Genomic DNA, 23,010 nt, shown 5'->3' with positions numbered 1-23,010 from the left:
TCTAGCTTTGACTGATTATGTACGTATCTGCCCACATTTAGTTTTTGGTTTATTATAGGAGAACTGAACAGTTGGCTCATGATTTTGAACAGGGAATTGGTAAACAATTGCATGAAGAACTTGTGGCTCAAGACAAAAAAAACAAACATACCAGTTACATTTCAGGTGAGGTTCTCAAACTTCTTGATCTGATATGATAGAGCAAAACTAACGATTTTTAAAAAACTGTTTTAGTTTAGAGATACAATGTGAAAACAGGCCCAACTTGTCGGCGCAGATCACCCGTACACTAGTTCTTTCTTACCCGCTGTGGACAATATATAGAAGCCAATTAAACCATAAACCTGTACGTCTTGGAATGGAGAACGTACAGACAGCACCTGTAGTCAGGATCGTACCGAGGTCTTGCGGTGTTACACAGCAACTCTTCCGCTGCACCACTGTCCCAATTTATTCATTGGTTTTAAAAAAATCATTCCCATAATGTTCCCTGTTACAAAATTCATTACATGAATTGCAGCATCGCTAGCTGAGACATAAATAATTCTAATAAAAATTATGACTGAGTCATTGGCTTAAGTTCCAAATTCAAGTTTCGGACTTGATGGTGTTAGTTGACTTCTGACTTGGTGTAAGTGTTAATTGGCCTTGGAAGACCTGGATTAGGATAGAGGAAAGATTGGCAAACTTCACCTTGATTAGTTAGTGTTCCCAGGTGGTAAGGGCTTGTCTGACTAGGAACAAATTCAACTTTGATGTTGGCCAATTGAATCTTTTGCCAACACTTGCTAACCTCATATGTCGAGAATGGTATCTGTGTGAAGTGCTTGAGAACAGAAACGCCTGTATTATATTATGTGAGTAAATCAAGATAAATGAAAAAGATGCCATAAAACAAACTGGATAAGCAACTAAAAAGTTAATTGTGGGACACATTATGTTTTAATGTTTAATATATTAAGAGCTTTTAAAAATGCTTTTTCTCATTATTTTTAGGACCATGGTTTGATATGTACCTAAGTGCTCGTGAATCAGTTGTCCTGAATTTTAATCCCTTTATATCTTTTAATCCTGATCCAAATCCTGCACACAACAATCAGCTGATTAGAGCAGCCAACATGACTGTGTCTGCAGTACGTTTCATGAAGACTTTTCGAGCAGGCATACTAGCACCTGAAATATTCCACCTTAATCCTGCTAAAAGTGATACAGCTGTTTTTAAGAACATCATTCGCTTTGTTCCTACTTCTATTTCATGGTATGGCGCTTACATGGTTAATGCCTATCCACTTGATATGTCTCAGTACGTCAGACTCTTCAACTCCACTCGTATTCCCAGACCTGTTCAAGATGAGCTTTTTACAAATGACAGTGGCAAGCACTTGCTGGTGATGAGAAACGGGCATTTCTATATATTTGACGTTATTGGTCAAGATGGAAGGATCACAAAGCCTGCAGAAATCCTGGCACATTTCAAGTATATTTTGTCTGACTCCAGTCCCCCTCCTGAATTTCCTCTTGGATACTTGACAAGTGAGAATCGGGATACTTGGTCCTCGCTAAGACAGAGGTTGTTGGAGGCTGGGAACGCAGAGGTGCTGAACAAAATAGATTGTGCTGTCTTCTGCATTTGCCTTGATGATATCACCATCAAGGATCATGTCGAGCTCTCCCATAACATGCTTCATGGAAATGGCTTTAACCGCTGGTATGACAAGTCATTCAGTTTCATATTTACCAAAGATGGCTGTGCGGGCCTGAACTTTGAGCACTCGTGGGGGGATGGTGTGGCTGTCCTGCGTTTGCTGAATGAGGTTTTCAAAGACACGATTAATAGGCCAGCAGTTTTGCCTACAACACAGCCTGCAGCAGTCGACTCCTCTCACAATGTGCAGAAGCTCGAGTTCAAACTTGATGATGTTCTGAAAGAGGGAATTTTGAATGCTAAAGAGAAATTCAACACTTCAGTGAGCTCCTTGACTATGGACGCAACTGAGTTTAAAAAAGGTGGGAAAGTGCTCCTAAAAAAACATAACCTCAGTCCAGATGCAGTGGCACAACTCACTATTCAGATGGCGTTTCTGAGGCAGTACAATAAAACTGTACCCACTTATGAGTCTTGCAGTACTGCAGCATTTAAACACGGGCGTACAGAAACCATCCGCCCTGCCACCATTTACACCCAAAAGTGCTGTGAGGCATTTGTGAAGGAACCTTCAAAACATAGCATCTCGGACCTGAAGGCAATGATAGGCGAGTGCTCCAAGTATCACTGGCAGCTGACCAAAGAGGCTGCGATGGGTAAGTGCAGGTTTGCTTGCTTTAATGGATTTAGTTTAATTTTCTTTTTTGTATTCTTCCTCCAAAAGATGTTGAAAGATATTGGGTTTATAAACCTTTCAGCAGCTCTGGCAGACTTTAGTTGCCAACACTACATCCAAATTCAATCCGTCAGCTAATGTCTGGTTATGCACTTTCCATTGAAACTTGCTGCTGCAGAGCAGGGTGTTGAGCCCATTATGTTTTTTTTCGTTACTCAATTTTGATACCTTGATACTTTGAAACAAGAACAGTTAAACGAGTACTTTGGTTCTGTCTTCACTAAGGAAGACACAAACAATCTCCCAGAAATACTAGGGAACCGAGGATCTAGTGGGAGGGAGGAACTGAAGGGAATCCACATTAGTCAGGAAATAGTTAGGTAAACTGTTGGGACTTTTGGCAGATAAATCCACAGGGCCTGGTCTCCATCCCAGAGTATTCAAGGAGGTGGCCCTAGAAATTGTGGGTGCATTGGTGATCATTTTCCAATGTTCACTCGACTCTGGATCAGTTCCTGTGGACTGGAGGGTAACGAATGTAAGCCCACTTTTTAAGAAAGGAGGGAGAGAGAGAAAACGGAATTATAGACCAGTTAGCCATACATCGGTAATGGGGAAGATGCTTGAGTCGATTGTTAAGGATGTTAGAGCAGCACATTTGGAAAGCAGTGACTGGATCGGACAAAGTCAGCGTGGATTTATGAAGAGGAAATCATGCTTGACTAATCTTCTGGAATTTTTTAAGGATGTAACAAGTAGAAAGGACAAGGAAGAGCCAGTGGACGTGGTGTATCTGGACTTTCAAAAAGCCTTTGACTAGGTCCCACACAAGAGATTAGTGTGCAAAATTAGAGCACATGTTATTGGGGGTAGGGTATTGATGGATAGAGAACTGGTTGCAGACAGGAAGCAAAGATTATGTATTAACGGGTCCTTTTCAGAATGGCAGGCAGTGACTAGTGGGGTGCCGCAAGGCTCGGTGCTTGGATCCCAATTATTAACAATATTTATTAACGATTTAGACGAGGGAATATATATATATTAATGAATTAAACGATTTAGATGTGGCATCTCCAAGTTTGCGGATGACACAAAGCTGGGTGGCAGTGTGAGCTGCGATGAGGATGCTATGAGGCTGCAGGGTGACTTGGGTGACTGGGCAGATGCATGGCAGATGCAGTATAATGTGGATAAATGCGAGGTTATCCACTTTGGGGGCAAGAACAGGATGGCAGATTATTATCTGAATGGTGTCAGATTAGGAAAAGGAGTGGTGCAACGAGACCTGGGTGTGCTTGTACATCAGTCACTGAAAGTAAGCATGCAAGTTCAGCAGGCAGTGAAGAAACCTAATGGCCTTCATTGCGAGAGGATTTGAGTTTAGGAGCAAGTAGGTCCTACTGCAGTTGTACAGGGCCCTGGTGAGACCGCACCTGGAGTATTTTGTGCAATTTTGGTCTAATTTGAGGAAGGACATTATTAATATTGCGGGAGTGCAGCATAGGCTCACCAGGTTAATTCTCGGGATAGCGGGAATGACATATGATGAAAGAATGGGCCGACTGGGCTTGTATTCACTGGAACTTAGAAGGATGAAAGGATATAAACAATAGGTGCAGGAGTAGGCCGTTCGGCCCCTCGAGCCAGCACCGCCATTCATTGTGATCATGGCTGATCATCCCCAATCAGTACCCCGTTCCTTCCTTCTCTCCATATCCCGCTATACCTGAGCTCTATCTAACTCCCTCTTGAAAGCATTCACAGAACCAGTCTCCACTGCCCTCTGAGGCAGAGAATTCCACACACTCACAACTCTGTGTGAAAAAGTTATTCCTCATCTCCGTTCTAAATGGCTTACCCCTTATTCTTAAACTATGGCCCCTGGTTCTGCAGTCATCCAACATTGGAAACATGTTTCAATAAGATATCCTCTCATCCTTCTAAATTCCAGAGTATACAAGCCCAGCCGCTCCAATCTATCAACATATGACAGTCCCGCCATCCTGGGAATTATCCTCGTGGACCTACGCTGCACTCCGTCAATAGCAAGAATGTCCTTCTTCAAGTTTGGAGGCCAAAACTGCACACACTACTCCAGGTGTGGTCTCACTAGGGCCCTGTACAACTGCAGGAGGACCTCTTTGTTCCTATACTCAACTCCTCTTGTTATGAAGGCCAACATGCCAGTAGGTTTCTTCACTGCCTGCTGTACCTGCATGCTTACTGTCAGTGACTGATGAACAAAGACCCCCAGATCCCATTGTACTTTCCCTTTTCCCAACTTGATACCATTTAGATAATAGTCTGCCTTCCTGTTTTTGCCACCAAAGTGGATAACCTCACATTTATCCACATTAAACTGCATCTTCCATGCATCTGCCCACTCACCCAACTTGTCCAAGTCACCCTGCATCCTCGTAGCATCCTCCTCACAGTTCACACTGCCACCCAGCTTTGTGTCATCTGCAAATTTGCTAATGTTACTTTTAATCCCTTCATCCAAATCATTAATATATATTGTAAATAGCTGCGGTACCCCACTAGTCACTGCCTGCCATTCTGAAAGGGACCCGTTAATTCCTACCCTTTCCATACCAATTCCTACCCTTTGTTTCCTGTCTGCCAACCAATTTTCTATCCGTGTCAGCACCCTACCCCCAATACCATATGCTCTAATTTTGCCCACTAATTTCCTACGTGGGACCTTATCAAATGCTTTCAGAAAGTCCAGGTACACAACATCCATTGGCTTTCCCATGACCATTATCCTGATTACATCCTCAAAAAATTCCAGAAGATTAGTCAAGCATGATTTCCCCTTCGTAAATTCATGCTGACTCGGACCGATCCTGCTACTGCTACACAAATGTGCCGCTATTTCATCTTTTATTATTGACTCCAGCATCTTCCCCACCACCGATGTCAGGCAAACTGGTCTATAATTCCTTGGTTTCTCTCTGCGCCCTTCTTAAAGAGTGGGACAACATTAGCTACCCTCCAATCCACAGGAACTGATCCTGAATCTATAGAACATTGGAAAATTATCACCAATGCATCCACGATTTCTAGAGCCACTTCCTTAAGTATCCTGGGATGCAGACCATCAGGCCCTGGGGATTTATCAGCCTTCAGTCCCATCAGTCTACCCAACACCATCTCCTGCCTAATGTGAATCTCCTTCAGTTCCTCCGCCATCCCAGATCCTCTGGGCACTAGTACATCAGGAAGATTGTTTGTGTCCTCCTTAGTGAAGACGGATCCAAAGTACCTGCTCAACTCATCTGTCATTTCCTTGTTCCCCATAATAAATTCATCGTTTTCAGTCTTCAAGGGTCCAACTTTTGCCTTAACTAGTTTTTTCCTCTTCACATACCTAAAGCTTTTGCTATCCTCCTTTATATTCTTGGCTAGCTTAACTTCTTACCTAACCTTTTCTCCCCGTATTGCCTTTTTAGTTATCTTCTGTAGTTCTTTAAAAGTTACCCAATCCTCTGGCTTCCTGCTCATCTTTGTTATGTTACATTTCTTCTCTTTTACTTTTATACTCTCCCTGACTTCTCTTGTCAGCCACGGTCGCCCCTTACTCTCGTTGGAATCTTTCTTCCTCTTTGGAATGAACCGATCCTGCACCTTATGTATTATTCCCAGAAATACCTGCCATTGTTGTTCCACTGTCATCCCTGTTAAGGTATCTTTCCAGTCAACTTTGGTCAACTCCTCCCTCATGGCTCCATCGTCGCCTTTGTTCAACTGTAATACCGACACCTCCGATTTACCCTTCTCCCTCTCAAATTGTAGATTAAAACACCATAATATGATCACTACCTCCTAATGGCTCCTTTACCTCGAGTTCCCTTATCAAATCCGGTTCATTGCACAACACTAAATCCAGAAAAGCCTTCTCCCTGGTAGGCTCCAGTACAAGCTACTCAAAGAATCCATCATGGAGACACTCCACCAACTCCCTTTCTTGGGGTCCAGTTCCAACCTGATTTTCCTGGTCTACCTGCATGTTGAAATCTCCCATAACAACCGTAGCATTACCTTTGCAACATGCCAATTTTAACTCTTGATTCAACGCACCCTATATCCAGGCTACTGTTAGGGGGCTTGTAGATAGCTCCCATTAGGGTCTTCTTACCCTTACAATTCCTCAGTTCTATCCATACAGACTCTACATCTCCTGATTCTACGTCGCCCCTTGCAAGGGACTGAATTTCATTCTTCACCAACAGAGCTACCCCACCCCCTCTGCCCACTGTCTTGTCTTTTCGATAAGACCCTTGAATATTTAGTATCCAGCCCTGGTCCTCTTGTAGTCACGTCTCTGTAATTCGCACACCATACTTGCCAATTTCTAACTGAGCCTCAAGTTCATCCACTTTATTTCTTATACTTCACGTATTCGTATACAATACTTTAACTTCGGTATTTACCTCTCTTCTCACTATTAGCCCTAACCTTACTCTCTTATCCCTTCTCGAACTTTCCTTCCCATTAATTCAGGAGTCTTTTGTAACTTTTCCTGTACTCACTTTCCCGTTAACTCTATCTTTATACTCCAATTTGTCAATCCCTCCCCCCCACTATTTATTTTAAACCCGCACATGTAGCCCTAGCAAACCTGCCTGCCAGAACGTTGGTTCCCTCCAGTTAAGGTGTAACCCGTCCTATTTGTACAGGTCACCCCTACCCCAGAAGAGACCCCAGTGGTCTATAAAGCTAAATACTTGCTCCCTGCACCAGCTCCACCAGCCACATTCAGATCCCCTATCTCCCTGTTCCTGCCCTCATTAGGATGAGGTACTGGAAACAATCCAGATCTTATAGAAACATATAAAATTCTTAGATCGGACACGCCAGATGCAGGAAAATTGTTCCCGATGTTGGGGGAGTCCAGAACCAGGGGCCACAGTTTAAGAATTAGGGGTAGGCCATTTAGGACTGAGATGAGGAAAAAACATCTTCACCCAGAGTTGTGAATCTGTGGAATTCTCTGCCACAGAAGGCAGTGGAGGCCAATTCACTGGATATTTTCAATTGAGTTAGATTTAGCTCTTAGCGCTAAAGGAATCAAGGGATCTGGGGGAAAAGCTGGAACGGGGTACTGATTTTAAATGATCTGCCATGATCATATTGAATGGCGGTGCTTGCTCGAAGGGCCGAATGGTCTACTCCTGCACATATTTTTCTGTGTTTCAATTGTTATTTTTCCTAATCAGAGCACATAGGATAGTGTTTAAGAGCAGAAAGGTAGGGGATTTGTTCTTACTTGACTCAGAGCAGCTCAGATGTCTGCTGTTATGCTAATTAAATTTATAACTTGGACCATGTGATCAAATTACAACTAAATGGTAGAATATTAATTTGGTCCCTATGAGAAATACTCGTCCAATCAGCAGCTGCAAAGATTGTCTTGAATAAGTGATATTAATCCTTAAAAAGCAAGCATGACCATCGTGGTCCTTGTATTTAAGATACCCTCCTTGGATATTAGCACAAGTTCAAGAAGCATTGTAAGACCTATTACTGGAGAGCACAGAAAAGCAATCATAGCTATTCAGTGGCATGGGTATCTTGTAGACATACGTTACAGCTTCCTGAAGGTTTAGAGTAAATGGGTGTTTGTTACACTGTTGGAAATCTGCTCTCTATTCTTTGGGTCTGCAAGACGAATGTGTGACCACGGGCCATGGTGCTTCAGACTGAGAATAGTTCTTGTACTCTAAAACTACAGCATCACTCACCATGTAAGGGACTAAAACTAGACTCCATATACTAAATAAAGCCTAACTAATATCTTGCACAATAACATGTTTAAAGTTAAAATGCTAAATAAAGCAAATACTGGAAAAATTCAGCACTTAGAGAAAGTTTGCATGAAACATTAACCTGATACGTTAACACTGCTTTTTTTCTCCTTTGAAGCTGCCTGACCAGCTGAGTATTTTCAGCTTTGTTATTTCAGACTTGCATTATCCAGAGATGCTTTTGATAAGTGTTTACATTATATCCAGCATCAAATATAATAAATGTAATTAATTTTCCAGTATCCTTCAGGCATCGGTCACTAAAGTTGATTTATTTTGTTTTCCACAGCTCAGGGATTTGACCGCCATTTATTTGCCTTGAATAACATGACAAAATCAAAAGGAATGCCTCCACCAGAACTTTTCCAAGATCCATCGTATATTCAAATTAACCACAACATTCTTTCTACCAGTACCCTAATCAGTCCTGCTGTCCAGTCAGGAGGCTTTGCACCTGTTGTTCCTGATGGTTTTGGTGTTGGATATGGTGTTCATGATGACTGGATAGGTTACAATATCTCCAGCTATCCTGCTCGAGATGTTAAGGAATTCATAAAGTGTATCTATAAAAGTCTGGATGATATTTTTGATGTATTGGATGGAAAATCAATCAGTGGTTGAGTTTCAGGAATTGAAGGAAGCAAGTTGATATTATCCTGCAGTTACTGAATTTGAGGGTCTTAAAATGTTGTACTATTAATGTTATCACTTAATCATTGCATTACAACGGATAAAACAAACATACCTGATTGCAGTTTTTGAATGTTAATGGAGTGAGACAAACAATTTATCCTTTTAATCCAGGTGGAAGCAGACCAGATAAATTACAGGTGTAAACGTCTGCTGATACCAATGAGATGTCCACTGTGAAATGTTTATGGAGCCTGAGCCAACTACTCAAAAACAAACTTGACATTCTTAATTACGGAGCCAGATTATTGGAATAAAATATCAATATGCTCTTCTGTAGCTGGAGTTGAGGTATATAATTGAGGACCTTTTTTATTCAACAGTGCTACCTCTGACTTGGATGTACTTGAAATTAACATACAATGCTAGAAATGACTTGATCTTTATTCCTTTGTATTAACATTACTAATCTTGACTACATAATCTCCACTGTCAAGAGTGAGCCCACACGCAAATTGGAGGAACAGCACCTTGCATTTCGCTTGGGCAGTGTACAACCCAGCGATATGAAATTGATTTCTCTAATTTCAAGTAACCCTTGCATTCCCTCTCTGCCATCCTCCACACGAGTCATCCTGCTACTTCCACTGTTTGCATCCATATATCCCTTTGTATCACCTCTTCCACAGGCAACAATGCACCATTGTGGACTCCACCTTACATGGGTCTTCAGTGCCATCTCTGATTTGGACTGAAACTTTTCATACCTCTAGTTTCCCTCTCCCTTGACTTTCAGTCTGAAGACGTCTCAACACGAAACATCACTTATTCCTTTGCTTCAGAGATGCTGCTTGACCCGCTGAGTTACTCCAGCATTTTGTGTCTATCTTAACATATTTTGATTAGGCTTAATGTGCCTCCTGTTCACTTGTGCCTGCCTCCTTAACCCGAGACTGCTCCTTTATAAATATGTGGTTGTCGTTATTTTTTATTATCACATAGCTGAAAATATTCACCCACTAATTAATACTTGAATCTATTATACTGTATTTAAATCCAGGTTTAATTCTTGATTAGCTAAAGAGGAATACCAAGGTGCGTTATTAGTCATATTTAATTTTTTATTTTGCTTTATTAATTTGTTGGGGATGATTTTTAACTCTTGATCAATATATTCATTTATTCCTATATACCCATTGGCCATATGAACTCAGTGATGGAATCGTATGATACACGTACGGTAAAAATTACGACTAACCTTTTCTAAACATAGCCAATAATGTAATTAAAACTTTTAAGGTCACAATTTCTATTTAATTTTGGGATGTAGCACTTCCTTTTCAGTTTCACTTTATTTTATGAAGTTTACTCATAATTCTACATATATCTCTTAAAACATTTATAAAGAATAGTTAAGAAATGGTCCAGTTTTATTTGGGACATAGTGTTTATTTTACACTCTTCCAATTTGGACAAGGAACTGCAGATACTAGAATCTTGAGCAAAAAAATGTGCAACTCAGCAAGCGTCTCTGGTGAACGGGGAAGGCGACATTTCGGAAGACTCCTCATGAGGTCATAAGTGATAGTAGAATTATGTCATTCGGCCCATCAAGTCTACTCCACCATTCAATCATGGCTGATCTAACCTCATTCTCCTGCCTTTTCCCCCAATAACCCCTGAACTAATCAAGACTCCTGACCCAAAACATCGCCTATCCATGTTCTCCAAAGATTCTGCCTGACCTGTTGAGTTACTCTGACAATTTGCTCATCTACCAATTATATTGTTTGCATAATTAGAAGCATTATTTCAATTTTAATTAGTACATATTGGCGAACAAAAACACATTTTTAAAATACACTATTTTAACAATTACTAGTTAAAATGCATCAGATGTATAGGATTACTGGACCAGATTGGTTGAGGTTGACTCTGCTTATTAGTAATCTTAAAATCATCGAATTCTTCCAGGACTGCCGGAGGGTTACTGATCCCCAGAATAATTCACTGAAAGCCTCTAGAGGAAAAACAACCTATTCACTTGTGTTTATTTCCTTTGCCAGTTTGATAAGTGCACAGCCAAAATGCCTACTATTTTTATGCGCTTCATTATTTCATGATGTTGATTGCACTAAGACTAATCCTGATTTTCAAATACATACGGGGTAATTAATATCTTAGTGTCAGGATAACAATTCAGACTTTTTATATTCACTAAAATTTAATTGTTACTCTGAATTATGCTATTTCCAGCTGCTTAATATTGTGATTATTTTGTATTTGGATCAATAAGAAGACATTAGCCAAGCGCTTATCAAAATTCAGTGTGTTATTGGCAGAGATGAATGCATATAGTCAAAATATAAAGAGATATTTTAATAGTTGCTGTTTTAAAATGAAACTAAAAATAAATTAATTTAATATTCCCATTGGTATGTATGGTATTTAATTTAAATAATTATTTTGTTATGATGGTAGCTGCAAGTCACTTAATTATTTGAGGCTCCCAATATTGTAAATCCTAGAAGTTTTGTTAGCGACCACATTCAGAGATACGAAAGTTTTCTTTGGTGAATTATGACAAACAAAATGGGTACCAATTTTTTACTGTTATTGTCAAAATTCAATGTAACAAAGTATCTTCCACCCAAATTGGCTGCCATTTTTAAAACTAGAAAGTTTCCAAGATAAACCCTCTAATTTCAGCTGTGTACTTTGACAGGAGCCAAGACCTTAAGAACACGTAGTAAAATTAGGATGTTTTGCTGAGGCTGGGAGTTTGTCCATTTAAGCAGAAGGGTGACATCATTTGGAGTGTTCATATTTTAACAAACTTATGCGTGACTTCGTAGATTCCCACTGACTCTCGAATTTTCTCGTCATATTCATTCCAGTCCTAAACAATATAAAACATTAAATTATATTAGCATTTGAATATGAGGCTATTTGAACTTGGGCATGGAGCTATAACAGCATGGAAACAGGCCAATTGGTCCAACTTTTGGCATAGTGAGCTAGTCCCATTTGCCAGTACAGTAAACAATTGTTACAACATACCGGGGGAGCTGGCCAACGGGAAGAAGCAGCGGCAGGTGAGAGGGGAGGGAGCCCTACTGTGACCAAGTGTGTCCTGAAGAAAGTGCTGACGGCCAGAGGCTACAACGTGAGCTGCAACAACAGCCGAGTCAACTGGACCGTGTGGTGGGTGAAGGTGGTCTCATTGGTGCACCTCACAAGTTGATCCCTCCTCCATTAGTTTCCCCTAAACGCGGCCTAACCTTGCAACGGTTTCTCTCCTTCCACTCAGCCCGATATGGTAACTGCACTGCTCTTGACCGCTTGAACCCACAGAGAGTTGTAAACACAGCGAGGTCGAACACAGGTTTGTCAATACCTTCCATTCAGTTCATTTTCATGGTGCATTTCATCAAGGATACCTGCCACCCAGGCCATTCCTTTTTCATATCCTCTCTTGGAGGAGATACACAAACCTGAAGCACCAGTCTGCTGTTTTGCACTGTTGTATTTATCATTACTATAATTATGCTGTTTACTGTGACCATGTGAACAAGAAATTTCATTGTGCCTTGGCGCATACGACTAACTAATATGAATCATCTCACCTTTTCCAGTAGATTAATTTCATCAAATTTTGTTCCAGACTCTGCTCCTTCTGCAGCAAATCCAGCCTAGACCAGACCAGACAATGAATGGCAATTAATGCTGTAACAAAACCTAATGAATCTGGGATAAAAAGATAGGATTTAAAGACAAATAAAAAGATTTTTAAATTAAAATTGGAGAAAAGGCAGTCCAGACTTTCCAAAGTTAATTGAGAACATCAAGAAAGTTGTTTGATGGCAGTTAAGAATCATCATGCTGTTAAAAACACCCTAGAGACAAAGAGCCCTAATGTTTTTAGGGTATGTATAACATAAGTATAGTAATTTTAACATTTAGTTTATTTCCATGACTTTCTTAGTCAGATATAATACCAAAACAGTGCCTTCGGTCTGCGCTAATTATCAATCACCCATTTACACTAATCCTACATGAATCCAAGATTCTCATTAATTTCCCCCTAGATCCTACCACCTAAACACTAGGGTGACTTACAACAGCCAGTTAACCTACCAACCTACATGTCTTTGGTATATGGGAGGAAACCCTTAGAATCAGAGAAAGTACGTGCAAAAACTACGCATAGCACGAGTCAGGATTGAACCCAGATCTGTGGAGGTGAGATTGCAGCTCTACTAACTACACCACTGTGCTGCTTTTCTTGGCGAAATACCAATTATGGGACACTTTCCATAGGAGGAGAGTACTCAACACTTGCTATTGGTAAAGGCGTTTAAGGAGCTGGTTGATCTTTAGGATGATCAGCATGTCGAACAATTGGATGATCTTGAAAGAATTGAGTGAAGCTCAACAGATTCGCTTTTTGTCCGGCTAGAAAAGCAATTACACTCTGGCCAAGTTTGTGACCATGACAAAACATGAGGGAACATATATAGGGCCATGCTAGCAGGTAAAACACAACAAAGGAGATGAAATGTTTGCTGGAGAAAACGCATCAAAGGGAGGCTAGGAAAATAAAAATAAATGTTTTTTTTTTTTTTTTTAAAGAAAGTCACTGACAGGTGAAACCATTTCTGGGAAGGCCAGCACTTATTCCACAACCAAAAATATCTTTGGGATGATGGAGGGCAGATGTTTCTTGAACCATTTCAAACCCTCTATAGACATTAAAAAATAACCAGGGTTTTAGCAGTGGAGGGATAGTTCAAAAGTCAGATTCTATGAAAAGTGCAGTTGGGGCACACAGTGTTGCAACAGGTAGAGCTGCTGCCTCAGAACATCAGAGATCTGGGTTTGATCCTGATCTCGGGTGCTGTCTATGTGGTGGTCGCATGTTCTCCTTGTGGGTGTGGGTAGACACCCCCAGAACTCCCGAGTTTCATGCTTTGGCCTAAATTGGTTTAGAATCCTTCCCATTAAGCAGAATAGCAGTGCAACATAAAACATAGACAACATCTTCCGTGTAAGAGAGTACCCTGTCACCACTAGGACAATGCAATGCTCATGTTTATTAGCACCAAATTTGTAATAGACATACCTGCAAAAAATGAAATGGTAGATTACAAAATCAAGAGGATAGTTGCCACATGCTGGTTCCCTTACAATCTGCTGCAAGCCAATAGCTATGATGGCAAATAGGTCAAATTGTGGAATTTTAAGCAGCAGGTGATCTGAAAGCATTATTTTCCTGGAAGCAGGATTAAAAGAAAGCACAGAAACCTGCATGGTAAGCAATAGAAAAGGAAATATTCTCATTGGTAACTGAGCAAATGAAACTAGGGACAGCAAAGGGAAATGGCAGATTCAAATGCATGCCTATGATTATGAGAGTTTATATGGAGGGGATGGTTTGGGTAAAATAGGAGTGCCGTGACTTCAGAGGAAAGGGGACAAGCGGAGCCGAGTTTGAACCCAAAAACATCTTGTCAGTTAATTTGAATTTAAACAGAATCTAGCTTACGGTATCAAGGTGGTCTCCTAGTTACCTGTGGTTGAAAGTCAACTGGCTCCAACCCGCGACATTCAAAATGTACGATAGTTTTAAATTTTTCACTGTCTTCAGCCTTTTGTAAAAGAGAATCACACCTGGATTAACACCATATTTACAGAATCATTTTGTATGCAAACACATACAAGTAGAAGCATAATTCATCAATTGATTCAGGGAAAACACAGGCACATGTTCAAGCAAAACTGATGAATCAACCACAACAGTAAACAGAAACAACTCGTAAGGTGAAAAGTCCACTTACATTGTATGGCTTGAGAGTGTCCTTCAGAATATCTAAAAAAAAATCAATTTAAATTAAAATGATTGTGGTCAAAATAATGCTCATTAAAATGCCGAAGCAATCACGATGTAGCAGAGAAAGAGTTGGTTGCGGGGGGGTTCCAGTGTATGCCTGGAACAAGGACTGTTGGACGTGACCAACAAAAAGGCAGGCATATCTAGGGCCCATGCGTGTGCTCATGGCTAACTTGGTGAAAGTGAGAAGAGTCAAAAGAGAGGTAATTGAGGGAGAGGACGTTTCACCAGGCGGACAAGTGTTAGTGGAGGGAAATTGATTAGGCCACAATCGAGGAAAAAACAGGAATATCTTAAGAACTTCCTGGTGGGTGATTGTAGAGGGACTGGATGTCCATGGTAAAGATGTGGCAATGTGTGGCCTAGAAATTGAAAGTTATTTAAGAATTGAAGATCGTGTGAGGTCTCTTCGTTGCAAGTTTGAAGGGACTAGAAAGGGGTGGGGGGGGGGGGGGGAGGATAGGATGGACTGAAATGACTAGAGAAATGCGAATGGAGCTATATTGTAGTCTCAACAGATTATCATCCTATGAATCGTACCTTTTCAAACCAGAGAAAATAAAAATCATTTTTTCATCATTTAAGCTTACTGCTCTTAATTTTTTGAAAAATCTAAAGATCTTGTGATGCAAATTTCCAAAGTACTCCAGCAGCTTAGTGCAGATCCATTTTAAAGAAATGGAAGCAAGTGATTAACATAATGGACTAGTAATCCAAAGATCCCGAGGCAAGGATTCAAATCCAAAAAGGACCAGGTGGGGAACCTATATTTAGTTAATTAAAATAAATCTGGAAATAAAGAAAATTACAGAAATATCAGTAATGGTGACCTTGAATTGTGTGACATCAGAACAACATTCTGAAAGTAGCAAGTCACGCAATTGTATCAAATTGATACAAAATATAATAAAGCTACAGACTATCCAATACCCAATTCAGCAGTGGTTTAGAATTGGACAAAGGTGCATCCATCTAGCCAGACTAACCCCTTGCACAGACATCTTGGGGCATTCATAAACTGGGACACGATCCAATATTATGCCTCACATATTTATATATTGCAGCCAGAGTTCTGGACTTCTCCATTCCCATGACATGACAACTTCTCAAGGTGGCAAATAAATGGCAAAATATCGTGGGATAGTGTCCATATTATTCCTCAACAGTGACTGGATTTTTGAAATCTTGTGGCAATGTCCACAAGACAGGCCAGTTTATAACCATAAAGGTTGACATCTCTCTCATTTTACCATACCAATCAACCCAAGTCATCATGGCCAGCCGTAGGCACAAGTAAAAATGCAGCAAATGTAGCAGTTTGGTATTACATGCAGCCTAAACAGTGAGGTGGCATGCAACAGTGAGGTGGCAAGAACTTCAAATTCCTGGGCGTGCACATCTCTGAAGATCTTTCCTGGTCCGAGAACACTAACGCAATTATCAAAAAAGCTCATCAGCGCCTCTACTTCCTGAGAAGATTACGGAGAGTCGGATTGTCAAGGAAGACTCTCTCTAACTTCTACAGGTGCACAGTCGAGAGCATGCTGACCGGTTGCATCGTGGCTTGGTTCGGCAATTTGAGCGCCCTGGAGAGGAAAAGACTACAAAGGGTAGTAAACACTGCCCAGTCCATCATCGGCTCTGACCTTCCTTCAATCGAGGGGATTTATCGTAGTCGCTGCCTCAAAAAGGCTGGCAGTATCATCAAAGACCCACACCATCCTGGCCACACACTCATCTCCCTGCTACCTTCAGGTAGAAGGTACAGGAGCCTGAAGACTGCAACAACCAGGTTCAGGAATAGCTACTTCCCCACAGCCATCAGGCTATTAAACCTGGCTCGGACAAAACTCTGATTATTAATAACCACTTTCTGTTATTTGCACTTTACCAGTTTATTTATTCATGTGTGTATATATTTATATCATGGTATATGGACACATTTATCTGTTTTGTAGTAAATGCCTACTATTTTCTGTGGGCTTAAGCAAAGCAAGAATTTCATTGTCCTATACAGGGGCACATGACAATAAACTCACTTGAACTTGAACAAAGGAGCTAAGCAATCCTATAATCTAGATCCGAAATCTGATCAAGTCAAAGGGTGTTGATTTCCAGAGGCAAGGCAAGAACAATTCTTCTCCACATCAAACAGCATTTGACCATGGTATCACCAAGGCCTTACAAAACTAAATCCAAGGGCGAAATAAGGGGAAAAAAAGTATTGTCTGGTTAGTCATATCCAGCACAAAATAATGGATGTGGTTGTTGGATACAATTCACCAAAGTCCAAGGGTATCTTGCAGGAATTCCTCAGGGTAGTGTCCTTAACTAAATCATCTTCTGTATCTTCATCAATAATCTTTCCACCATCATCTTGAAAAAGATTTATTGATGATTGAAGTTTTCTGATTGATTCACAAGTCTTCAGATAATAAACATTCTGTGTCAAAATGGAGCAATACCTGGGCTAGTTTGATAAGTGACGACTGATCCACACAAGTGCCAGGCAATGCTCATCTCCAAAAGAGTTTGATTTCCCACCCATGTCACTCAATGGCATTATCGTTGCTGAAATGGTAAAAAATATCCTGTGCATCAACATTGACCAGAAAACTAAATGGACCAGTCGCATAAAATGCTTACAACTGGAGGTCAAAGGCTGATGTCCAATTGTAACTGATTAACCTCGAGTTTATACTCTAAAAGGCACGTCGGGATAGCAATAGAGGACACAATATATACCAACACCATTCCCATAGACGAATACAGCTAGCTGGTTCAATAACAGTGAAGAAGCTGAATTCCATCCAGACAACGATTATCCACTCGATTGACAGCCCATTCACTATATTAAAATTTACTCTGCCACTGCAACTTTGAATCTGCCATTTCCCATTGCTGTCCCTCCTTTCATTTCCTCAGTTACCAATGAGAATATTTCCCTTTGTATTGCTTACCATGCAGGTTTCTGTGCTGCAACTCCCCAAGGCATCTTTGCCAGCACCTACCAAACCTACATCCTCCACCACTTAAGTCTGCAACAAGATAGGAATGCCTGCCATTCACTGCCACTGCATTCTTTAATGGTTTTCATGTCAAAATATTGGAATATCACCATGGGATTTCCTTTACCGTGTGAACTGCAACAGTTCAAGGCAACACCTCACCACTACCTTTCAATCGGCAATTAAGGGATGGTCATTAACTGTTTGCTTGATCATTGACATGCACATCCCACAAGGAAAAAATTCATTGCCCAATACTCAGCAATGGACAAACCAAGCCCTTAGCCCCATTGTACATATGCAGAATACACTGCTTATGAAATATCTAAATTAAAAGTCACAGCCAACCAGTTAAATGGCATCATTGATCTATGAATAAAGGAAATAATACTGTTGGTAGACACAAAATGCTGGAGTAACTCAGCGGGACAGCCAGCATCTCTGGAGAGAAGGAATGGGTGACGTTTCGGGTTGAGACCCTTCAGAAATAATACTGTGGTTTCACTACATCCATCAGATGCTCCAAATTGTTTTGTAAGGTAAACATACTGAATTTAGAGTACTTGTACCAAAAATAGAACTTGCTTCCAGTGCCAGCAGCCATCAACACATCATCAACAATTTAAGCTTGTGTTCAACATTTTTTGTTAAGTTTTACATTTGTGTTGGATATAGGCCAAAAACAGTCAAACAGAAAAATGCTGACTTTGATATACATTTGCAAAGTAGAAAAACTCTAGTCAATAATTGAATAAATACTATTGGAATCAATATACAATTTAGTCAGAAAAGATTGAAATGGGGTTGTGCAATTAAAACGCCAGTCAATTAAATAAAATGCCATCACTTACTTACCAATGGAGTTCTCTCTGGAGCACAACTTGCACTTTTGTATCATATTGGCACTTCCTCTTCCACCTTTGAGTGGGACGCTGTGCTGTACAAAACAACAACTTGCATTTATACAATACGATAGAACTTTATTTATCCCAGGAGGGAAATTGATCTGCCACAGTCATAAAAACACAGATACACAAAACACAAGTAGGAATCTGTGGCATACAAAATACTCTAAGATACTTAAGAAATGGAATAATACTGGGGAAAGTCTAAAAAACAGCCAGTGTCTTACAAGGTGAGGAGGCTGTTGAAAAGAATGAGTTTATCAGCAATGAGGCAGAATCGGGATCAGTCCAGAAAGCATGGGGAAAGGAAGAGCTTTAGAAATGGCAAGAACTGCAGGACTAGAGTATCAAAGCACACACAATATTGGAGGATCATGCACCCCAATGCCTTCCACCATAGAAGACCAAGGAAATGTGACATGTCTCCATTGACACTTACCAATTTCTACAGATGCATCATAGAAAGCTTTGATTTCTGAGAGGCCATATCCTCTCTTTCCCTAATATATTTATAACATTTCTTCAGATTCTCCTTAATCTTAACTGTCAGAGCTATCTCCTGCCTCCTTTCTGCTCTCCTGATTTACTTCAGTCTCCTAAACCTCTCCATGGCTACACTTGATCCCAGCTACCTTTAGCTGGCCCACATATTCTCCTTTTTCCTGACTCGAGCCTCGTCAGTCAGGCTTCCTTAATCCCACCTGTCTTTCCCATCACTTTAACAAGAACACGCGTGCTTTGAACTCTCACCATCTCACCACTGGTCACAGGCCTCCAATCAGAGAAACACCTATCAACTACCACGATATGGAGGAAGAAGTCGAAGGGTAGTTGTGGAGGGTGGCATACCAACGGCTCGACTTCCTCAGAAGACTAAGGATGTTTAGCATGTCTCCAAAGGCTCATCAACGGCACCCTGTTGGGATACATCGCACCTTAGAATGACCACAGCTCTGCCCAAGACCACATAAAATTACAGAGAATTGCAGAGGTTGGGATGTAGTCCAGTCTATCACACAAACCAGCCTTCTCCATATTCAACTCCATCTACACCACTTTGCCCGTGGACAATACAATCAAGAACCATTTTCACTTTGATCATTTTGTCTTCTCTCATCTACTCTCGCGCAGAATATACAAAAGCTTGAAAGCACATTTAACCAAATTTGCGAACAACTTATCCCCCACTGTATCAGATTCTCGAATGGACCTCTCACATGCTAATTGCCTGACCCGCTGAGTTACTCCCACATTTTGCATCTAACACAGGTGAAACTAGTGTAGATGGGGTATCTAGGGCAAGCTGAGCCAAATAACCTGTTTCCATGCTGTATGACTTCATAGTTTAATGAATTCATTTATTACCCTGTCAGATTAATTCGTTATTCCATGCTGTATAACCATGACTCTGTCACCAACAGGTTTTCAGCTGCAAGTTAGCCAAGGTAAGAGCAATCAATATAAAAACAATGAAAAGTGGAAAAATTGAAGCATTCAAATGGACAATTTTAAAAACAGTTGAATTTGGAAGGTTGATTGAAGAAACACAGGGGAGCTATGGAAAGAGGCTCAACATAAAAAAGCAGCGTCTATCAAATAACAAAGAGGAAAAGCAGTGCAATGGGAAAGAATGATGCAATTCAGAAACACCTGGGAATTAGGAAAGTATAAGGAATGAAAGATAGGGGTGGAATTTATATGAATTTGAGATCAAATCCATAAAATCATCATTATAAATAAATGAAGATGGGGAAAATAGGATTGGGAAAATGATGAGTAACAGCAAGCTAGAATTATCCATTGTACATTGAATGGAACAGGTTGAGGATTTATTAAACGCCTGAAGTTGGAGCTTCAGGTTACCACTTTAAGCAGAATCCTGACCAAATGATCACAAAGTCTGTTTAAAAACACTATGTATTTTTTTATTTCAATGATAACTGGAAAAATGAATAAAAGAGATTCAAAATTCAACTCACCATTAACGTGATATACTGCCATTTGTCGGAAATTTCACCACAATTCTGACATTTCAACTATTGCAAAAGCACAGAAATTATAGACTATTAATAACAATTGTGCTGGACAAATCAGTAAATTATGATACATTCAACAATTAATAACAAGCATTTAAAGTAAAAAATAAACTGCTGGAGGAAGTCCGTGAATCCGGCAGAATCTTTGGAGGCAAATGGACAATTCATGTTTTGGATCCTAACCCCTATGCTGGACTGAGAGAGTTGAGGGGTAATATCCAGTATAAAATGGTGACGGGGTGGGCTAAGAGTTGGCACGCGATCCACATGAGGTGGAGGTTGATGGAGTCAGGTGGTGGAGATAACAACAAAGCCTGGGACATGAATGGTGGAGATAATCAAGAGCTGAGGAAGATGGAATTTGATCGGAATGGAAGGTGGAGGATGAGACTAAATAAGGTGGGAAGGGCAGATGGTAAAGTGGAGGGAAAGGACCCGATAGGAGTAATGTGTGGGGTGATGGGCAAACCGAGTGGGAGAGGAAGAAGCTGGGTGAGGGGCCAGGCTGTTGTTGGAAAGAAGTGCATACCTGGGAGGATCGGGATAGATGGACTGAGGAGAAATAGATTACCTGAAATTAGAGAATTCAATGTTCATTTTGTTCAGCTGTAGACTACTGTCCGAAGGCATTAACATTATATTAGAAATTAAACTTTGCCTGGAGAATCATGTCTGCTTCCAAACAGTGGTTCCAAACAAGGAACAATCAGCTTGGGGCTTGTGAAAAGGGGGTCATTCAGTATCTGAGCTTCCCTAATTCACCAAGACATAGTTACAACCGTGGTTGGCAGGGGGGGAGGAGAAAGGTTGACTCACCTGGCACAATTACAAAAATATAGATAGAGAGAGATAAATGTCTTATGTTGGGAAGCAGGCTGTTAAAGGTGTTGGTCGTGATACAAAAACCCAGATACGGCCGTGGAATTGTGCTAAAACAGTGATGTGATCAACAATCAATGTAAATACACCGAGGACAGTTATAATGTAGTTTTTGAGAACCATCTAAGGAGCAATTTTTCCAAGGCACTTTTCCAAGGATACTCACTATGACACAGACACACACGCAGACACAGACACACACAGACAGTATCCAGTTACTGGGATCCGTGCACACATACACAGTGTGCCTCCAAACACCGGGGTCCTTGCACCCAAACACAACGTGTCCCAATCACTGGGGTTCCTGTACCCAAACACAATGTGTCCCAGTTGCCAGGGTCCCTGCACCCATAACGTGTCCCAGTCACTGGGGTCCCTACACCCACACACAGTGTCTCAGTCACTGTGGTCCCTGTACCCACATACAGTGTGGCCCAGTCACTGTGGTCCCTGTACCCACATACAGTGTGGCCCAGTCACTGTGGTCCCTGTACCCACACACAGTGTCCCAGTTGTCAGGGTCCCTGTACCCACACAGTGTCCTAGTTGTCAGGGTCCCTACACCCACACACAGTGTGTCCCAGTCACTGGGGTCCCTGTACCCACACAGTGTTCCAGTTGTCAGGGTCCCTGTACACACACACACACAGTGTCCCAGTCACTGGGGTCCCTACACCCACACAGTGTCCCAGTCACTGGGGTCCCTACACCCACAGTGTCCCAGTCACTGGGGTCCCTACACCCACACACAGTGTCCCAGTCACTGGGGTCCCTACACCCACACACAGTGTCCCAGTCACTGGGGTCCCTACACACACACAGTGTCCCAGTCACTGGGGTCCCTACACCCACACACAGTGTCCCAGTTGTCAGGGTCCCTACACCCACACAGTGTCCCAGTTGTCAGGGTCCCTACACCCACACAGTGTCCCAGTTGTCAGGGTCCCTACACCCACACAGTGTCCCAGTCACTGGGGTCCCTACACCCACACACAGTGTCCCAGTCACTGGGGTCCCTACACCCACACACAGTGTCCCAGTCACTGGGGTCCCTACACCCACACACAGTGTCCCAGTCACTGGGGTCCCTACACCCACACACAGTGTCCCAGTCACTGGGGTCCCTACACCCACACACAGTGTCCCAGTCACTGGGGTCCCTACACCCACACACAGTGTCCCAGTCACTGGGGTCCGGCTGAGTCTCTCCAACACTTTTTCGCAGCCGCTTTACCTTCAGGAACCAACGGAAATCCTCCCCGTCCGGCCGTAACTTGCTGATATGTTCCAACGTCGCTTTAAGCTGGAGGCCGAACTTCTGCAACGAGAGCGCAAACTGAAGGTTAACCCCGAGAAAAGGATGAACATTTTTAGCAGAGAATCGCCCTCGCGCGTCACTCACCCCCATGGCGGCCCGAGTTACGGCCTGTCGCAATGACGTTGTTGCGACACCGTGGCGCCTTCGCAGCGCCCCCTGCAGCACAAGCGGCGCCAACACACCGGGCGCCGGTGACATCGTGGAGCCGGGGTA

General features: G+C 41.7%; 2 protein-coding genes and 1 long non-coding RNA gene across 3 annotated transcripts in view; 2 read left to right on the top strand and 1 right to left on the bottom strand.

The window, feature by feature from the left end:
• cpt2 (carnitine palmitoyltransferase 2) overlaps positions 1 to 11,189 on the top strand; it is a 17,982-nt gene extending 6,793 nt beyond the window's left edge. The window contains exons 3-5 of the mRNA XM_033028500.1: positions 59 to 165; positions 997 to 2,301; positions 8,421 to 11,189. Of these exons, the coding sequence (XP_032884391.1) occupies positions 59 to 165; positions 997 to 2,301; positions 8,421 to 8,752 (1,744 nt within the window). The 3' untranslated portion in view covers positions 8,753 to 11,189. The remainder of the gene's footprint in view (positions 1 to 58; positions 166 to 996; positions 2,302 to 8,420) is intronic.
• On the bottom strand, positions 10,974 to 23,010 carry czib (CXXC motif containing zinc binding protein). The gene is made up of 8 exons (XM_033028502.1): positions 22,882 to 23,010; positions 22,714 to 22,797; positions 20,544 to 20,600; positions 18,515 to 18,596; positions 14,599 to 14,630; positions 14,332 to 14,409; positions 12,388 to 12,453; positions 10,974 to 11,660 (listed from the first exon to the last, which is right to left on the bottom strand). The coding sequence occupies exons 1-8, from the start codon at positions 22,993 to 22,995 to the stop codon at positions 11,583 to 11,585; spliced, it is 591 nt and encodes a 196-aa protein (XP_032884393.1). The 5' UTR covers positions 22,996 to 23,010; the 3' UTR covers positions 10,974 to 11,582.
• Positions 14,406 to 20,543, top strand: LOC116977761. Its single transcript, XR_004413297.1, has 2 exons — positions 14,406 to 16,016; positions 16,710 to 20,543. It is a non-coding gene; the product is annotated as an uncharacterized LOC116977761 (long non-coding RNA).

Source organism: Amblyraja radiata, chromosome 10 (genome assembly GCF_010909765.2).
Source record: "Amblyraja radiata isolate CabotCenter1 chromosome 10, sAmbRad1.1.pri, whole genome shotgun sequence".
Taxonomy (NCBI): Eukaryota; Metazoa; Chordata; class Chondrichthyes; order Rajiformes; family Rajidae; genus Amblyraja; species Amblyraja radiata.
The sequence above is the reverse complement of the archived record's forward strand: the minus strand, read 5'-3'. Positions and strand labels throughout refer to the sequence as shown.